At 34.6% G+C, this 17,467-nt stretch overlaps 2 protein-coding genes across 3 annotated transcripts; one reads left to right on the forward strand and one right to left on the reverse strand.

Annotated features, from left to right (window-relative positions):
• Nucleotides 1–49: 49 nt before the first annotated feature.
• On the reverse strand, nt 50–3,601 carry LOC120169531 (protein IQ-DOMAIN 1-like). Of its 2 annotated transcripts, none has more exons than XM_039177654.1 (6): nt 3,420–3,601; nt 2,825–2,940; nt 2,155–2,304; nt 1,175–1,402; nt 584–697; nt 50–497 (listed from the first exon to the last, which is right to left on the reverse strand). In XM_039177654.1, the coding sequence occupies exons 2-6, from the start codon at nt 2,891–2,893 to the stop codon at nt 132–134; spliced, it is 927 nt and encodes a 308-aa protein (XP_039033585.1). In that variant the 5' UTR covers nt 2,894–2,940; nt 3,420–3,601; the 3' UTR covers nt 50–131. The 2 variants fall into 2 exon arrangements, with proteins under 2 accessions (XP_039033585.1, XP_039033584.1); XM_039177653.1 differs by lacking the exon at nt 3,420–3,601 and adding an exon at nt 3,153–3,171.
• An 8,272-nt stretch (nt 3,602–11,873) lies between these two features.
• On the forward strand, nt 11,874–12,616 carry LOC120169474 (E3 ubiquitin-protein ligase ATL41-like). Its single transcript, XM_039177606.1, has one exon. The coding sequence runs from the start codon at nt 11,914–11,916 to the stop codon at nt 12,598–12,600; it is 687 nt and encodes a 228-aa protein (XP_039033537.1). The 5' UTR covers nt 11,874–11,913; the 3' UTR covers nt 12,601–12,616.
• The last annotated feature ends 4,851 nt before the right edge of the window (nt 12,617–17,467 follow it).

Genomic DNA, 17,467 nt, shown 5'->3' on the forward strand with positions numbered 1-17,467 from the left:
ATTATCTACAAAGGGCTTAGAAGCAGAAGCATAGTATAAATATATGTACCTTTCCACACCCAACTAAAAGAAAACAAATGTGCTCACTTATGAAACTGAATCGACATTCTAGCTATATATTTGGCTTGCAGCTAAGTGGTTATCTCTTCTTTCTCGATGTTTAGCTTTTCAGCTTTAGTGTTCTCTCGACGTGCAGCCGGTTTCTCAGCACCAGGGTAAGACAACCTCCTAGGCTTCACGGTTCCCTTCCCATTGGACAGTGGGGGTTTAGCTGAAAGGGATGCTTTTGGCTTCGGTGAATCTGAGTTTTTACTTGCCTTGCTTGTCTGTTTGTTCTGCGGTTTCTTAGGGGTCGATTTAGTTGTCACCGACGGAGTAGGGAACCGCCTTTCCCATGGTCGAACAGCAATCCATCGTTCCACCCAACTCCAACCCCAATTAGCATTAGCAAGTTTATAACTGCTGATCCCATTATTAATAGAGTTGGGAGCCCTCCACTGCAAACCATGCACATCCCATACGTGACTGTTAGCATAACTTTCACAAATAAATAAATAAAATACAACCTCTACGGATCACATACCTGATGGGAGAAGGCATATGCCATGGTTCGTTCCCGCTTAACAGCGGCTGCTTCTTTCTGCTGTATCTTTGTCAAAACTTCTTCCTTTGTGTCTGGGCCACCAGACCATTCTACCTGTCATCCATTTAAGATTAAGCAACAGAGAAAGAAAAGTGAAAAATGCCAGCCTCAGGAAAATTATGAGCTTGCAAATATTACACGAATCGAGGTCTCCATATGATCCTTCGAGAAAGCTGAAGAAATAAATGGCCCCTAAGAATTAAGATACTGATACATAAAGCTAGCATGCAAGAAATGTGATGCAAATAAAAATCAGAAATAATATAAGCAATCACTAAAGAGAATTACGAAAAAAAAAATAGACAATTAAATCATTGCAGTCAAAATTCTAGGCCATCATAGATTTAAACCTTCATCGATTGTATTCTGGTATACGTTTAAGGTGATTGATTTCTTTTGATTTAGGATTAACAGATTTGAACAAAAGACTCAATCAGAAAATGGTCGGCTGACAGATGATAGCATTAACGAAGCATGCTGTTAAGATCTTAGTCCATGCAAGTTCTCATGAGCCAAGGCTCTAGATCTAACCTCTAGCTCGTGCATTTTTGCCTCAAGCTTTAGTTGATTAGCTATTTTCTTCTGTCTACGATGGCCTTCAGTTACCATACACATTCGACGAGCTCTTATCTGAGTCTGTATGTTGCTCCAGAAATGTACATAATCTAATGTTGTTGTAGCTTGCTTTTTGATGTAATGCGTTTGGGTTTTAGTCTGTAATCTTACAGTACCTTTCAATCGACGTAAAGTTTTTCTAGCCTGCATCATGAGGAAAAAAATTATTAAACCATTCTACAAAGTCTACAGTGAACATAATCTTATAGTTATAAGATATCTGCAAGTGAATTAAAAAAGAGAGAGAGAGAACCAAAGACACTTCCATTATCAACATATAACAGGAATTCAGAAACAGAGGAGATAAGCACGTTGTAATGACATTGATTAATTAGCAAATACCATGAGCCTATATTGCTCCTATTTTCTTGTCTTGTTCATTAACTCGACCATGATCTTAAAAGGCGTCAAACATGAAATTCAATAGACCCCCACTGTTTAAACTCGTATAGAAAACATAGCCAGTACCGAGATGCACTAAAATTTACTAAAAGGCAGATAAATCTCTTCAGCAACACCTCACATATCACCAACATTCTATTCTCTACCGATAGCAGGCAACAGTTACAACTGGAAGAGGTTTTTGATTGTTCTGTGAGGAATTCCGGTATGACAATCATTCAAGCATATGATACATACATATAGAAGAGTAACTGCTACATGTGCAGGCATATTGTGATTTATTTTATAGAACGTGCAAATCTGTTACAGTGTAGGTAGTTTTGAGTTAGTTGTGTAGTTACAATACTGTTGTACAGCTGTATAAGTTGTTAGCAGTAGTTAGTGAGCTAAGTACTCTATATATACTTCTTGTATTAAGCATTATTAATTAATAAGATTTGGAGGTATTCTTTCATATCTTTGTCTATATCATATCTTTAACAAAATCGACATACCCTATAGGCCCGGAATGCAGTTTGAATCCGAATTGCTGCTAAATCCTCAATAGGTATACCAAGAGCATTGGCATCTCTACTAATAAACCTTGTTTTTCGCTGGTGTTTCTTCCATTTGGAGCCCTTGGATTTTGAAGAAGCTGAAGATCCCTGCACCAGACAAATAAGACCAATTACAAAGCTGTGTTATCTACGCCCTTTATTGTTCCTAACATATCCATGTCCAACATAGGTGTCATCACATTCAGACATAGATATAGGAGTATGATCCTCCAAAAAAGTACTAAAACGTTTTAAATTACATCCAAATCCAACACTTGTTGTAAGTCCAGATAACACAAATCAATGATATGATAAACCCAATATAGCAACTGGTATCAGGGAAGTTGCTAGAAGTGACACGAAGGGCAGAATAGGAGCTTGACGTCTGCGAGATATAAAAGTAACTAAAAGCTTCAAAACTTGTCATTCCAATGGTACATAAGAATATACTTTCCAAAACATTTGGCACTTCGGATAAACATTAGTCCAAAAGATTCAAATTGCAAATGAATTATTTGAGAAGCAAACTCAGATTTTATTTATAACCTGATAACAGAGAGAACGTTGCATAGCTTAGTTTCTGACTGTTAAACAAAAGCTTTTGAAAGCTGGTAAATGATATATATACCTTCACTTGCTTTGAGCTGTCATCTTTCACTATCTTTATAATTGTCTTCAACACATTTCCAGAACCCATGCTGATAGCAAGTCTCTCTATCCAACTGAAAATCAAACGGACAGTATGCAAATATAAGCAGAAACAACAGGAACACAAATAACTCAAGTTTAATGTAAGAACATGCCAGAAAGTTTTGGAAGTTCAGATTTTTTTTAGAGCTATGGACATGGTTTGATTTGAAAGTTGGAACATTTGTTCATGGAAGTAATTAGCAGACCTAACCAGCCAAGCTTCTTTTCACAGATGAACAAGTAGGTACCCAACAAAGTCAACCCATCCATTTAACTAACAGAAACAAGACAGTTGTAACAATATTAAAAATGGAGGAGCAGAGAACAAAAAAACCCGTAACTATCAGATTTTTAGAGGAAAAATCTGTTTTTTCTCTGGTTCTATCCAACTAATACCACTAACGTAAAGACCCCAGATCCCAGCCATCCCTATCAATCCTGGATATCCAAAATGACAATTTTCCCCCACAAAAAAAAAAAAAAGCAGAACCAACAAGAAACCAAACAAAAAAAAAGATTACAAATGGACATACCAACAACGGCGTCAAACCAGAGAAAAAAGAGGTACTTTTAGATGAAGGCAGGCATTGAAAGCAAAGAGCTTGAGAGAGAAAAAGTTGGTGAGTGGTGACGACAACAGTAGATGTTGTAGTAAAGAAGAAGGAAAGCCTGAAAATCAAAAGAGAAGGAAATAACACAAGGGTTGTTGTGGAATCTGGATTGTCATGGCCCAGCACCAGCTTTTTCACTGTGTTTTTACCGAAATATCACTTATACCCTATAATATTCTATGTTAGGCACCTTCAGATTATTTTTCTTGATTTAACCCTCTTTTCACTAAGACGCGCCCTTACAACGCGTTTTATATTGATTTGATGTTACGTGGGTATAACGCGGGGTAGCGCTTTACCTTTGATATTGATACGCGTCAGAAAGGTACACCCCTACGGCGCGCCTTAGGTTTAATTACCCCTACCTCGACCTTTCATACCTCACCCCCTCCCTATAAATACATTCATTGTCAATCACTTTCATTACATCAAATCATCTCAACTTTTCTTAAATACTCTTATATTCTATTTTAACTGTTTAAAGTATATTTTATTATAATTAATATTTTATTTTTAATTTATTTAAGTATTTAAATTTTTTAATATTTTATTTAATTAATTTTTTACAGATATAAAATAGAAAGAGATCTACTTCGCTTGGATGGAAATCATATATCGCGACATTTTGTTGATACGGTAACATTTTAACGTTTTAATATAATTTAAATTATTAGTAATAATTTATTTATTTATTTAATGCATGATGCATGATTATTAGTTTAAAAATTAATTTTTATAATTATTAATTTTAGGAGAGAGATCGTGTATTAGATCCTTTTATTAGGAATCTTAAGTTAGTGATACATATATGTGTCTTGCCGTATTTAGTAAAGGTTGGATTCGGTCACATAGGTAGATATGAGGGTCACTGTAAGATAGAACCAGACCTTATTTCTGCCTTAGTGGAGCGGTGGAGGCCGGAGACTCACACATTTCATCTTCCGTGCGGAGAGTGCATGATTACACTTGGGGATGTTTCTATGCACCTGGGGCTTCCGGTGGATGGAGATGTGATATCAGGGATGGTGCACGGTTCATGGACTGCTTTGTGCCGGGACTATCTAGGACGTGTCCCGGAAAGTTTTAACGGTAGTCGGATATCGTTAAATTGGTTAGATGCCAATTTTCGAGAGTTGAGCGATGACGCCTCTGATGATGAAATTAAAATGTATGCACAGGCATGCATACTGCAGCTGATAGAAGGGTTGATGATGCCGGACAAATCGCGCAACCAAGTTCACTATATGTGGTTGCGACATCTTGGCGACTTTCGTCTGGCTGGATCACTCAATTGGGGCTCGGCAGTTTTGACTTTCCTATACAGAGAGATGTGTTGAGCCACTGACTACAGGAAAATGATATCGATGAATGTCTCTTGCTGCTGCAGTCTTGGGCACGGTATCGATTGCCCTTTTAATGTCCCGTTGTCAAGAACTCATTCATATTTCCGCTACTATTAAGGTAATTATAAAATTGATTTCATATATTAATCATTTTATACAGTGTATAATAAATTTTGTTTTCATTGAATATGTGGTCTACTGATAGGAAAATTTATCAGGAGTTACCTGATAATTTAGAAAAAATTAGGGTGCTAATCGATTAGAAGGTTGGCACACATGTATGCATTTTAATGTTTAAAAATCGATTTTATAATATAGTTGTATAATTAGATTATTATTTTGATAAAAATTATATAAATTTGTTTTAGTTTGAATGGGTGTCATATTCTAATGATGATGTGAGGATGGTGATCCCACCTGAGTTGAGGGGCCCATTAGATGTTTGGATGGCGATGATCCCTTTGATCTGTTATGCGATCGTGGAGTAGCACTCCACTGATCGCGTGCTCCGGCAATTTGGTTGTTTTCAACCAATTCCGGAAGCACCTCACAATATGGACGAGTTGCATAGCACAGATAGACGCTGCAAGACCGATAAAAATTGGCTGGTAAGGCATCATGAGTGAGTCGTGCTGTTGGAGGGTCGACATCGGTGCCTTCCCTGTAGAGAGCCATTTTTTACCGACCTCTTGATGGTTGTTGACGGTTATTATGAGTGGTTCAACAGTAACAAGAAACCATTTATGCTTTCTGAGGATGCAAGAGGGCAGACATTTCAGCGATGTCGACAGAGACGTTCACCGACATAGCACCTTCTTCCCCTAACTCGTGAACGAAGAATAGGTACTTCGGGTTCATCCTCAGCCGCACCAGTAGAACCTTCACAGCAGCCACCGTCTACAATGACATACATACCACATCTATATGTGATGTCGCCACCGCCGTTCCCTTACTTGATGTCGCCACTGCCACCGTCACATGGTTTTATGACCCCACTGCCGTCACAGAGTTTTATGACCCCTCCTGGATGATGTTATGGGTATATGTTTACAGATTCGACTTGGGGTTCATATGCCCACATTTTGGCGGGTTCAGCCTCATCACCTATGGTCGCAACACAAACACCTCCTGTACAGTTTTCACACTCAGCGATGTATGGGTTTTATGAGTTTTCTCAGTTTTCGCAGGCCGGCAGGATAGTCAGTCATACACCTCCAGGGTCTTTATTCTATGGAGGTGCTTCATCGTCATCAACCTAATGTAGCTCCTCACGACGATGACGACGACGACGACGACGACGATGATGATGACGACAACGAGGAGTCACAACCACTGATACGAAGAAATCCTCCTCGAGACCGACAGCCACCGCTCTGCGGAACACATTCGCGTCGCATACATCGATAGATTTTGTTTTTTTATTATATTTGTATTTAGTTGTTTATTAGACTTTTTTATTGTAATTTTTTTTATTTATCATTTAATACCTACTTTATTTCATTAATTTTGTTGGATTTATTTTAATTTATTTTGTTAAATTTGTTGGACTTTTTGTTAATGTATTTTGGTTAATTTTGTTTATTACCATTTACCATTTAATACTTATTGTAAGTTTGTTGTATTTAAAATTATATTCAAATACCAAATTGTTATTGTTTTGATAAAATTTAATAATTGTGTTCGATAACTTTCTTCAGTTTGTCATTTATTGTAAGATCGAATGACATTAACTTGAAGTAAATGCAAATTAAAGTACAAGAATTCTTATTTGATAAACAACTACATCAGTTCCTCATCAATTGTTACTTGATGACAGCATAAGTGGACATGTTTTTCTAGTGTGTCCTGGGTTTCTACAATGCCCACATCTTCTGTCTTGTCTAGATCTTTCTCGAATATTCATATCACAATAAATTCGATTGGATTTTGGACGACCACCCTCCCTCAATAAAGTTGGATTTGGTACAATCGAAAGCCAATCATGAACCTCATCAGGGTCTTTGGCATTACCTATAGGGGGAACTCAAATTCGTATACCTTAAAAACATCAGATAGTAGGTATACGGAATCCACAAAACAATTATAGTCTTGACGTGTATGCGAGCAAGCTTTTATCACATGAGAGCATGTATACTTTAGAGCTTGAAAAAACCTACAGTCTCACGTTCTGTCCCGTAGATTTACTCTTAACAGCACAGCTTCAATTCCTTGAAGAGGTTGCGACAACTCTATGACACGAAACATTCATGTCTTCTAGAGAAGCTTGTTACATACATTCCACTTGATGCATCATTTTTTTTTGTAGATCTGCAACTAATCTAGGGTGATAGACATGATCGCCTTGAATCTAGGTTTGAGCTTGTCCCCCGAGCTTTGCAAAAAGTGCCCCAAACGAAAATATATAGTTTTTACCAAAGCCGCTACAGGTAAGTGACGTGCACCCTTTAAGGTTGAATTGATTGCCTCAGCCAAGTTGGTCGTCATGTGTCCATATCAATATCCACCATTATATGCGTTCGTCCATATTTCTTTATCGATGAGGCTGATGTAATCGTATCCTTCCTCGTTTTTCGCCCGTAAATCTTGAAGCATTGATTCAAACGTTTGAGAAAGTAGTTTGTAACCTGATCAAAAAATATATAACTTACTAACTTGTTTTCTTTGCAAAATTAAAATGATCAAAAGAAAATAAACTACATCAGTTTCACTTACCCATACGCACAATTAATTGACACTCATCATTCTTCTTGTACCTTCCATGGTAGTTCACAGCAATGTGTCGGAGACAATACCTATGTTGGACAAAGGGTGGTTGCCACATTGGACCCAAAGACTCCATTGTTGCTTTGATCCCAGCTCCGCGATCTGAAATGACAGATTTTTCCCTAGTGATAACATGTGCACGTAAGTTTCGGATGAAAAAACCCAAGAATTTGTATATTCTCCTTCAACAAGAGCAAAATCAACTGGAAGAATGTTGCGATTGCCATCTTGGACAACTGTCAATAATAAAACTTGCTTGTATTTTCCATACAATAAAGTCCCGTCGATCTGGACCACAGGCTTGCAATATTTGACAGCATTAACGCACTGTGGGTAAGTCTAAAAAAACCCGTTAGAATTGGCATCGATTGCGAAGAACTCAATCATTATGGTATGAATAGGAGGTTTCGAAGTCCACAATTGTCCCAGGATTCAACCTCCGCACCAGCCTAAACCAGCCTGAAAGTTCGTTGTAAGATGCATCTCATTCGCCATGAAGTTTGACAATGGCATTTTGTTTTGCCAACCAAGCTTTTTTATAGGAGATAGTGTACCCATACTGCGATTGTATAGCTGAAATCAACACATCAACAGTTATATGAGAGCTTGTTTTTACCATGGGCATAATGGCTTGGCATATCACTTCAGAGTCCAAGTTGGTATGATCTTGGTTGACCCCTCCAGCACAACATGTGTGAGGACCGTTGTATACTGTTAGTTCCCATATGTTGTTTTTCCTCTTCCACTTCGATACGCGAACCATCCAATTGCATCCGTTTTCGCACCGGACACAGTAACATACATATTTTTCTGTTATGGAGCGGTCGACTATCGATTAAACAGAATTATGAATATTTTAATTTTGTATAGCCATCATCGCTTATTCTTTGCTTGAAAAATCCATGTCTAAAGATAACTCACCATTATTTATTGATGAGTAATATCCATAGTTACCGAGATGAGGCATATCCGCAAATTATGGCCCATACATTACACTATAATCAACTTCATACATGTGTGCTGGAGGGTCAGTTTGTGCCACATTTAACGGAACTTCATATACATTATCATCATCATCGGAGTTGAATTGCGGTGATTCTGGGTGAATGAATAGTCCAGTCTTAGCACCATCCGCACCAGGCTCACGAAGCGATTCTTCTGGTGGAGATGATGGTTCCTCCATGCTCTTCACATTTAGGTCGAATAATCTACTACTTGCACGTCTTCCCCTTGAACTAAAAGACATATCGACATTGAGATCGAAAAAGCTCGCAGTGGAATGCCTCCCCCTGGAGCTTGAAGTCATCGTGTCAAATGAAAACTGCACAGATTGTTGAGTCAATGGCATCTCCATATTAAGGTTAAAGAAATTTGTAGATGAATGCCTTCCCCTTGAACTGGGAGCGATGTTGCCATACGGACTGTTCGTGGACCCACCTCGGTACATATCGTAAGAAGTTGCGGATGAATATCTCCCCATTGAAGTTGATGTGACGGCACCATGTTGCGGATTTCCCATTATGGCGTTAAAATCATTACACATTACTGTAGTCGGGCTGTCAACTTGTTCAGCCAGCCCATAGTGGGAGCTTAATGACTGACCCCGAACAGTACGCACTTGAACAAACTTTGCATACATCTCAATATCATCGTCTAAATAATTACTTTGAGAATCAACCATCATTTCAACATCATCATTGTTCGATAGTTCGAACGTTGTATAAGTTAATGGCAACAATGATGTTGGAAATATATACTACAACGACGACATTCTTCTACTACTTCCAACATGAACCTTCCTCGAAATCTTCGTTATAAGCTCCTCAAGAGTTATGTTTATCTTGAATGATATTTTAACACGCTCATTTGATACGAAAACAACGCCGGTTTCATATTCTCGAATTTCTCCATCATAATAAACAATAGCTGAAAGTCGCGACATTCTTAAAGTTTAAAAGTGCGACAATATTATATTTGCAAAAAAATAACTAAAACAAACCTGATTAAATAAATAATATATGAACGAAAATTTAACACAATAAAATTTGTACACATAAACGTAAATAATTTAAATAATATAATTTTATATTATTACCTGCACCGCAAAAATATTTTGACGTATGCTCCCGCTTTCCCCTTGAACTGACAAAGAAATTAATTGAAAACAATTACTATAATATTTTTTTCAAATAATCATAGTAAACAATAAGTATAATAAAAAAATATTATAACAAAGTTACCTTACAACGAAAGATCGAACAAACTTTTGAATTAAATATAAGATGATTGTCGGGTGTTATTTACTGATTAAAAGGATTGTTGTATTAATTTCTCGGTTGAGAGGGAATTGTGAGAGAGTTTACGGGGAGAGAGTTATTTATAGCCGAGAGAGGATGCTTTAAAGTCGAGAGGTCCGAGTAAATAATGCAAGGCACGGTGCAAAGACCGCGCCTTGCATTATGCATGTCTGATAATTGAGCAAGTGATAATTGAAAAACGCGACCCCTGACCCGCGCTATAGCCCTACGTGGCGTAAGACGTGCCCCAAGGGCCGCGCTTTAGACACGTATATCCATGTCAGCGTAAAGTACGCTGTAGGGGGCGCACCTTACTGCAAAGGATGTTAGATCGAGAAAAATAATCTGATGGGTGTTTAACAAGAAAAATTATAAGGTATAGGTGATATTTCGGGAAAAACGCCGTTACCTTATATATTCATTTTTTGTCTCAACAACTGATAATGAAGAGCTTGGAGATGTTGTCTTAATGCGTGAGAGTGTTGGTTGGGTTTCTTTTTAGACTTTTTCCACATTTGAGAAAATTCAACACTAGGGAGATATGATAAGGTAGACTAAGTCGTAACAACAAAAACAGTACAACAAACAATTGACAAGTTCATGGGCAACAACGTTTGTTGCAGCAATGGAATATCTAAGTGTTGGAATTGTGTGATGAAATCAAGTTGTGGCCATCATTGTTCAACAATGTTGAATTGGGGAAGGACGGAAGCAAAATGGATGGGGTTTTTTGTTCTACATGCAATTGAGTTCATTGGGGGTTTACTTTCAGGTGGTCTTCGTGGAATATTAACCACTAGTTTTATTGGATAAAATAAATGGCAAGATCGGACCTTTGAATGGTAAATGGGGTTTACTGTTTTGCGTTTTCATCGTTGATGACGTGGGGTTTGATTGTCGTGGTCTACGCGAACGAGAGAGGGGAAAAAATGGTCCCAGCGAAGAGGAAAAAACTTGGTCCCGGCGGGGTTCGGACCCGCGACTTTCGGCTCAGAAGACCAACACACTAATCGAGGATTGAAACTGGAAAGTAAACTTAATAATTATTATGTATATCTCCTGGAATTCAGTCATCTATTTTTTTTGTTTAATAATCGAAGAGCCACTAATTAAGGGGACTTTCGTTAAATATAAAAATCATAAAATGAAAAAATTATCATATGAATCTGGCTCATTACGTTATCTATGGTCTTAACTAATTATATTTGTTCATCTCATTTTATAAGGTCAGTCGTTACTTCTTTCTTACATGTAAATAAGAGGTGGAGAAATTATTAGATAGTTTCAGCTCACCATATTATCTGTAGTCCCAACTAATAATATTTATCATATCATTATTTTCCAAGATGAATTTTCACCTATTTCTTACATACAAATACGAAGCGGTAGTTATTTAGAATCTATTTTAAAACTTATATCTCTTATTCACTGAAATCACGAGTGACGTGATGAACCGGGTCTGTCAAGTAATTTTTTTTATAAAATGAGAATGTAAAACAAGAAAATCGTCATATTGGAAAAAGGGAAATTGCAGCTCAAGTTAGGACTTTAACATTTCAAATGATGGTCACCCTTTTGATCTCATAGTCTTAAAATCTATAATATCTTAGTCTTCATATAGAACACAATGTCAACATATCTAATGGGTTACGTAAAACAAGCGGCATTTGAAAAATCTACACCAAATCCTTGGAAAATTTTGATCTTATGCCATTGAATTTCTCTTAATTTATCAGCTAACACCCTTTAATGAGTCATTTATGACATTATTATATGGACAAATCACAAAGAAGGATTAATTTGTAGGCAATATCAGCAGTTGTAAAGTCAAACTCAAGATACGGGTGAAATTGAAAAGTGTTGAAGTGTAGCAATCTTGCTTTGAAATTTATGTGTTCTTTTAAGAGGAAACATTTCTTGCATTTCACACTAGCAAAACCTATAAACAAAGGCGGTTCGTTCTCCGATAAACTATATATTAAGGTTCTATTGATGAGAAACTAAGCCAAAACTATGGGTTCGGAAGATGATGATGATGATGATCGGACCTTCGGTGTCACCCGCAGGATCATGTTGGCGGCGGTGGGATCGTTGGTCGGAGTGGTGATGCTCATGATCTTACTTCATCTCTATGCAAGGTATCTTCTTAGACGCCAAGAACGGAGACGTCAAGCTGAACTTTATGGTTCGAGAACCGATCAAAGTGCACCAGTCGGTGAAATTCGCATTGTCGAATCACCCAAGACGGGGCTCGACCCTTTGGTTATAGCTTCATTGCCGATGTTCACATACGCTGGTCAGGTCGATGAGCCGAAAGAATGCTCGGTTTGTCTAGGGAGCATCACGGAGGAGTCCATTATTAGGCTTTTACCGAATTGTAACCACGTATTTCACGTGCAGTGTATAGATACGTGGCTTGGGTCACATACGACTTGTCCCGTATGTCGCACTGCGGCTGAGCCGACGGTTCAGCTGGAGGACGTCGAGTCGGTCAATAGTGTTCGACCGACGGCTCCTCCGATAGAGGAGCATGCGTCCCATAGTGCTGCCCAAGTGGAAAAGGACGGTGGACCATCGGGTTCAGGATCAGGATCACGATTTGGTTCCTTCAGATGGATGCTTGGAAGGCAGAGATCATCAAACAGGATTCAAAACTTTGAAGATCATGAAATTGGCGGTGCTCAACATTTGGAGAGGTAATGAGCATAACTATCATGAAATTTGATCTGCTTTAGAGATACCGTGAAATTATTTTATGGAGAATTACCTTCTTTTCTTGTAAACTGATTTTTAAAATACCGATTTTCAGTGTATGATAAAATAATTCAAATAATAAAGCCTATAACAGTATATATTTGCTCTCAAAATTCTCATTATGATTATAAATTTTGATTTGATTACTATTATTTGTCTCCACTCAAATCCTAAGAGATAAAAGTATTTGATAAATTAGGTGTTGATTTAATAAATATTGAATTTAGACTAAAAAAATTATTTTGTACTTAAATTTTAATTGTTGAATATATATATTGTTCAGTAAATAGAAATTTTAAATTTTGAAAGATGATATTTAAAAATATTACTAAATAATTTTTTAACAGTATTAAATATATAATAAGATTAATCAATTTTAATTATTATGATTTTATTTTTATTTGAAGGATAATATAATGTTATGATAAAATAAAATAATGATTAATGAGTGAATGAATTATCTATTAAGAGATAAATAATTTCTAATTTACTTATATACAATGTTTTTAACTAAATAAGTTTTAGTATTTGTTATAAATTAATAGCGTTAAAAACTTAACCATTTGAAAATTGTGGAAGTGGTAGGATTCAAACCTGAAAATTACTTTTAACAACTAAAAGCAAATCTTTGCAATAGATCTCTTTTTTTGTTACATTTGTTATAAATCTTTGACTTAAGGGTCACTTTTATCTCTGTAGTAAACTCAATTTATTATTTTTACCCTTATCGTATTTTCATATCAATTTAGTCCTTAATGTTGTCTAATTGCATCATTCTATACACTACCCCTAACTTAAAACCATAAATCATAAACTTTAAGTTAGTATTCAGGGTTTATGATTTAGAGATTATGAGGTTATAGTTTAGGATTTAAGGTTTATAATTTAGGGTTTTAAGTTAGGGGTAGGTATATAATGATGCAATTGAGAAACTTCGAGGGATAAATTGATGCGAAAATACGATATGGACGAAAATGATAAATTAGGTTTACTACATGTACAAAATTTATCCTTTTACCTAAATCTTTTGATACTAGGGTATTGGTAATCATCTATTAATACAATATCTTTTAATAAGAATTGTATTAAACAAATAGGATGGGAACTTCGAAAAATCTCCTCAATTTTAATTCTTTTAATTAAATCTATGAATATTTTTATACTAAATTAATCCCTTAAATATAAAAAATTAATCAATGTGATTCTTTAATCGATAGAAATCATTGTTGATCGTTAAAGTGTGATAATTTTTAAAAGGTATCCGAACTAAATTAGAAGTAATTAAATTTAGAATGATCAAATTTATTCTAAATTAGTGATTAATACTACAGAAAGGTCTTTGATCTAATCTATTGATCCAATTAATGAAGTTCTAAACCTAAAGTTTAATTCTAAACTTATAAGTTAAGATTAAGAACTAAATTAAAAGAATTGTAAAATTTAAAGGACCTAATTAATCAAGTTCTAAAGAGCAACTAAATCTAAAGGTCTTAAATTTTAAGGGTTTTAATTTATAATTATACACATGGCTAAAATAAAAGATTTCAAAGATAATATCTAAATTAGGGAATTAAATATAGAAGCATGGAAAGGGAATGAAATTGGGATCAAATTGCATTCATAGAAAATTCAAAGGAACAATTAATGTAAAAGTAGTGATCAGAATGAAATAAATAAAAGAAATTATCCAAAAAAATACTCCTAAAACTGCAATGGCCCGCTTTGAAATTAACCCCAAAATATCCCCAGATTACAAAATCCCTCATTTTCACGTGTAAGGCTCATTTTCTTCCAAAAAAAATTCCTCTTAGTCAAAATTCTCTCTAAATTTTCCTCCTAAACACATTTTTCCAGATTTATAACTCCTTTTAGATCAAACTTCAAAGTTCTTTAAATGTTCTTCATGTGATCTTCTTTGTTCATCTTGTGTTCAACCAAAAGAATATCAAACATAAAAAATATGAGATTTCATGTTTTTAGAGGATCAAACACTCCAAAACTCAAGAATATCAAACTTGCTCTTCACATTTCCTCCTTTCAATCCATGAAACTACTTCAAATCTCTTCTCTCCCACTTTAACACAACTAAGTATAACTTTTCTCAATCTAAATCCAACACCCCAAGAACACTTCCAAAAATGAAACCCCAAGTGTTCTCAACTCCTAAACTAAACTCGGATTCAAGAGAATCCTCTCGCCTTCAACCATCTAACTACCAGAGATTGTCACCGAACCTCCGACGAACACCGTTAGTCTCCATCCATCGACCACTGGCCTCCGTTCGGCCCCCGTAACTGACAGTGACCTTGATAAATTCCCCCTTTCGAACCGAATGAAACATAGAAAACAAAGCTCGGGTAGAAGATGTTAGCTTCAAATGAATTTCCAGCAAGCTTTCCAATGAACCCGGCTATTACTCCGGCAACGCTCCGGCAAGAGTCCCTAACGATATATTTCTTTTAAGAAGTTTCTTCCTCCTTTCCTCGAGTGTAGTAAATGCTTTTTTAATCCCCCTTGATAATGGTATGATTAATGCGTATTTGTACTAAAATGGCTTCGGTTTGTTACTAATCCCACCCAAAGTTGGTTATGGAAAACGGTTATGGCTTCACTTGCATCCTATAAACTTCTTTTGCAATTCATTGAATTTTTTTATAATTTTCGATGATTTTCGGTGTTCAAAAAAGGCAGAGGCAGGGCGTCGCATGAACCACACGCGCCTTCCACTCGCCGGCAACACCTCGACAACGGTGACAACTTCCGATGATGACGTAGCATTTTCTTTGTCCTAAGGTATTTGGTTCAAAGATTGTGGGATATTCTCATGGATGGGAATACCATATTTTCATGTTTGGTTGGTCGGAAAATTCATTTTCGGTAATGTTTTATTATTAATAGTAGATTTTTTTGGATATATTATCGGGAATATTATTATCGAGAATATTATTACCTTTCTTCTCTTAGATATTGTAACATTATCGGTGTTTTGGACTAAAATGTTCTTAAATTTTTATTTTTTTTCAAAAATATCATTTTTTTTATCATTAAATAATAAAAATTTTACGAAGTTTAAATTATAAATTTATTTTTAATTATTTTAGATTTACAAAAAATATATATATATATAATTAAAATTTTATATAAAGTTTAAGAGTTAAAAAAAATTTATTCTCTCATTAATTTTTTTTATATTTTTAATTTTATAAAAAAAATTATATAAATATTATAAATTTAATTTTTTTTAAAAAATATATAAATATTTTACAATTTAAAATATTATACAAATATATAATAAGGATAATTTAGTTAAATATATATTCTAATAATCTTTTATTCTTTTAATTAAACACGGTAATTTTACATTCTTGTTAAACCAATCAAATATAAAATATAACATTTTCATTAATCTTATTTCCTGATAATCTTTTATTCCTACTGATAATCTTACATTTCGTGAATCAAACGCACCCTAAGAATAATCTTTATCAACGGTCCCAATTAATTTATGTTTCTTCACAAAGATATCGACATGGCACATTGGAAACCAAAATCACCATTAAATGTAGCAAATAAAGAAAGGGCCCACCGTTAATACTTATCTTCCCAGAGTAACAAAAGTCAAAGATTCCTTTAAAGGAAAAAGCAATGGGCGTCAAAACACAAAAAACTAGGGTCCAGATTTTCAAATTCCAAAACATGAATTGGGCTTGTATTGGGTTAAGAATTTATTGAATGTATTTTGGAAATGGATTTATTTTTGTGAATGAGCCACAATATGTAATATAAATGAACCTTCAAAATGGACTTTATTATTTATACTCATATGTATTTATTTATTATACTAAAATCATATTAAAACCATATACTAGCATATTTTAAAAAACATAATAATACTAGCATTTTAAAAACATATTAATATTATGAAAATCATATGCACTAATAATAGGGATGGCATGGAACCCAACCCGATGGGTTCCGATCAATTTTTTTTTAAAAAAAAATCGAGGTTGGGTCGGGTTTTATAGTAAAATATTATGAGTCGGTTTAGGATTAAAATAATCCTATTCGACCCGACCCGAATAGTTAATGCATAATTATTATTATTAGGGTTGTTTAAATAACCGAACTAATTCGGTTAACCGACCGAACCGAATTAGTTCAGTTAATTCGGTTAACCGACCGAACCGAATTAGTTCAGTTAATTCGGTTCGGTTACCGAATTAGTTCGGTCAGTTTACGGTTAAACAAAATTTAGAATTCGGTTAACGGTTAATTCGGTTCGAATTCGGTTAATTAACCGAAATTAAATTTTAAATATATTATATATAACATATTGACTCAGCTCAAATAATTTAAAACTCAATTAATAATTTAAGATCTAATAATTTTAAACCTAAATCAATATTAATTAATTAAAAAATTATATAAAATTTTTATTTTATAATTATATATTATTTAAATTAATTGTAAACTGTTTTTTTAAATTAAAAAATATTAAATATATTATATATAACATATGGGCTAAACCCAAACCATTTAAAACCCAATTAATAATTTAAGATCTAATAATTTTTAAACCTAAATCAATATTAATTAATTAAAAATTATATAAAATTTTATTTTATAATTATATATTATTTAAGTTAATTGTAAACTATTTTTTTTAATTAAAAAATATTATATATATTATATATAACATATGGGCTATGTCCAAACTATTTAAAACTCAATTAATAATTTAAGATCCAATAACTTTTAAACCTAAATCAATATTAATTAATTAAAAAATTTATCTGAAATTCTTATTTTATAA

This window comes from Hibiscus syriacus, unplaced genomic scaffold (assembly GCF_006381635.1).
Source record: "Hibiscus syriacus cultivar Baekdansim isolate YM2019G1 unplaced genomic scaffold, ASM638163v2 tig00111769_pilon, whole genome shotgun sequence".
NCBI lineage: Eukaryota > Viridiplantae > Streptophyta > Magnoliopsida > Malvales > Malvaceae > Hibiscus > Hibiscus syriacus.

What these genes read in the sequence shown, in the direction of transcription:
- LOC120169474 (XM_039177606.1), top strand. Translation starts at nt 11,914, where the DNA reads ATGGGTTCGGAAGATGATGATGATGATGATCGGACCTTCGGTGTCACC.
- LOC120169531 (XM_039177653.1), bottom strand. An exon ending in CTGCATTCCGGGCCTATAGG is followed by an intron (nt 1,403 to 2,154) that starts GTATGTCGATTT and finishes CTCATGATGCAG; the next exon opens with GCTAGAAAAACTTTACGTCG. An exon ending in CAAAAATGCACGAGCTAGAG is followed by an intron (nt 698 to 1,174) that starts GTTAGATCTAGA and finishes AATGGATGACAG; the next exon opens with GTAGAATGGTCTGGTGGCCC.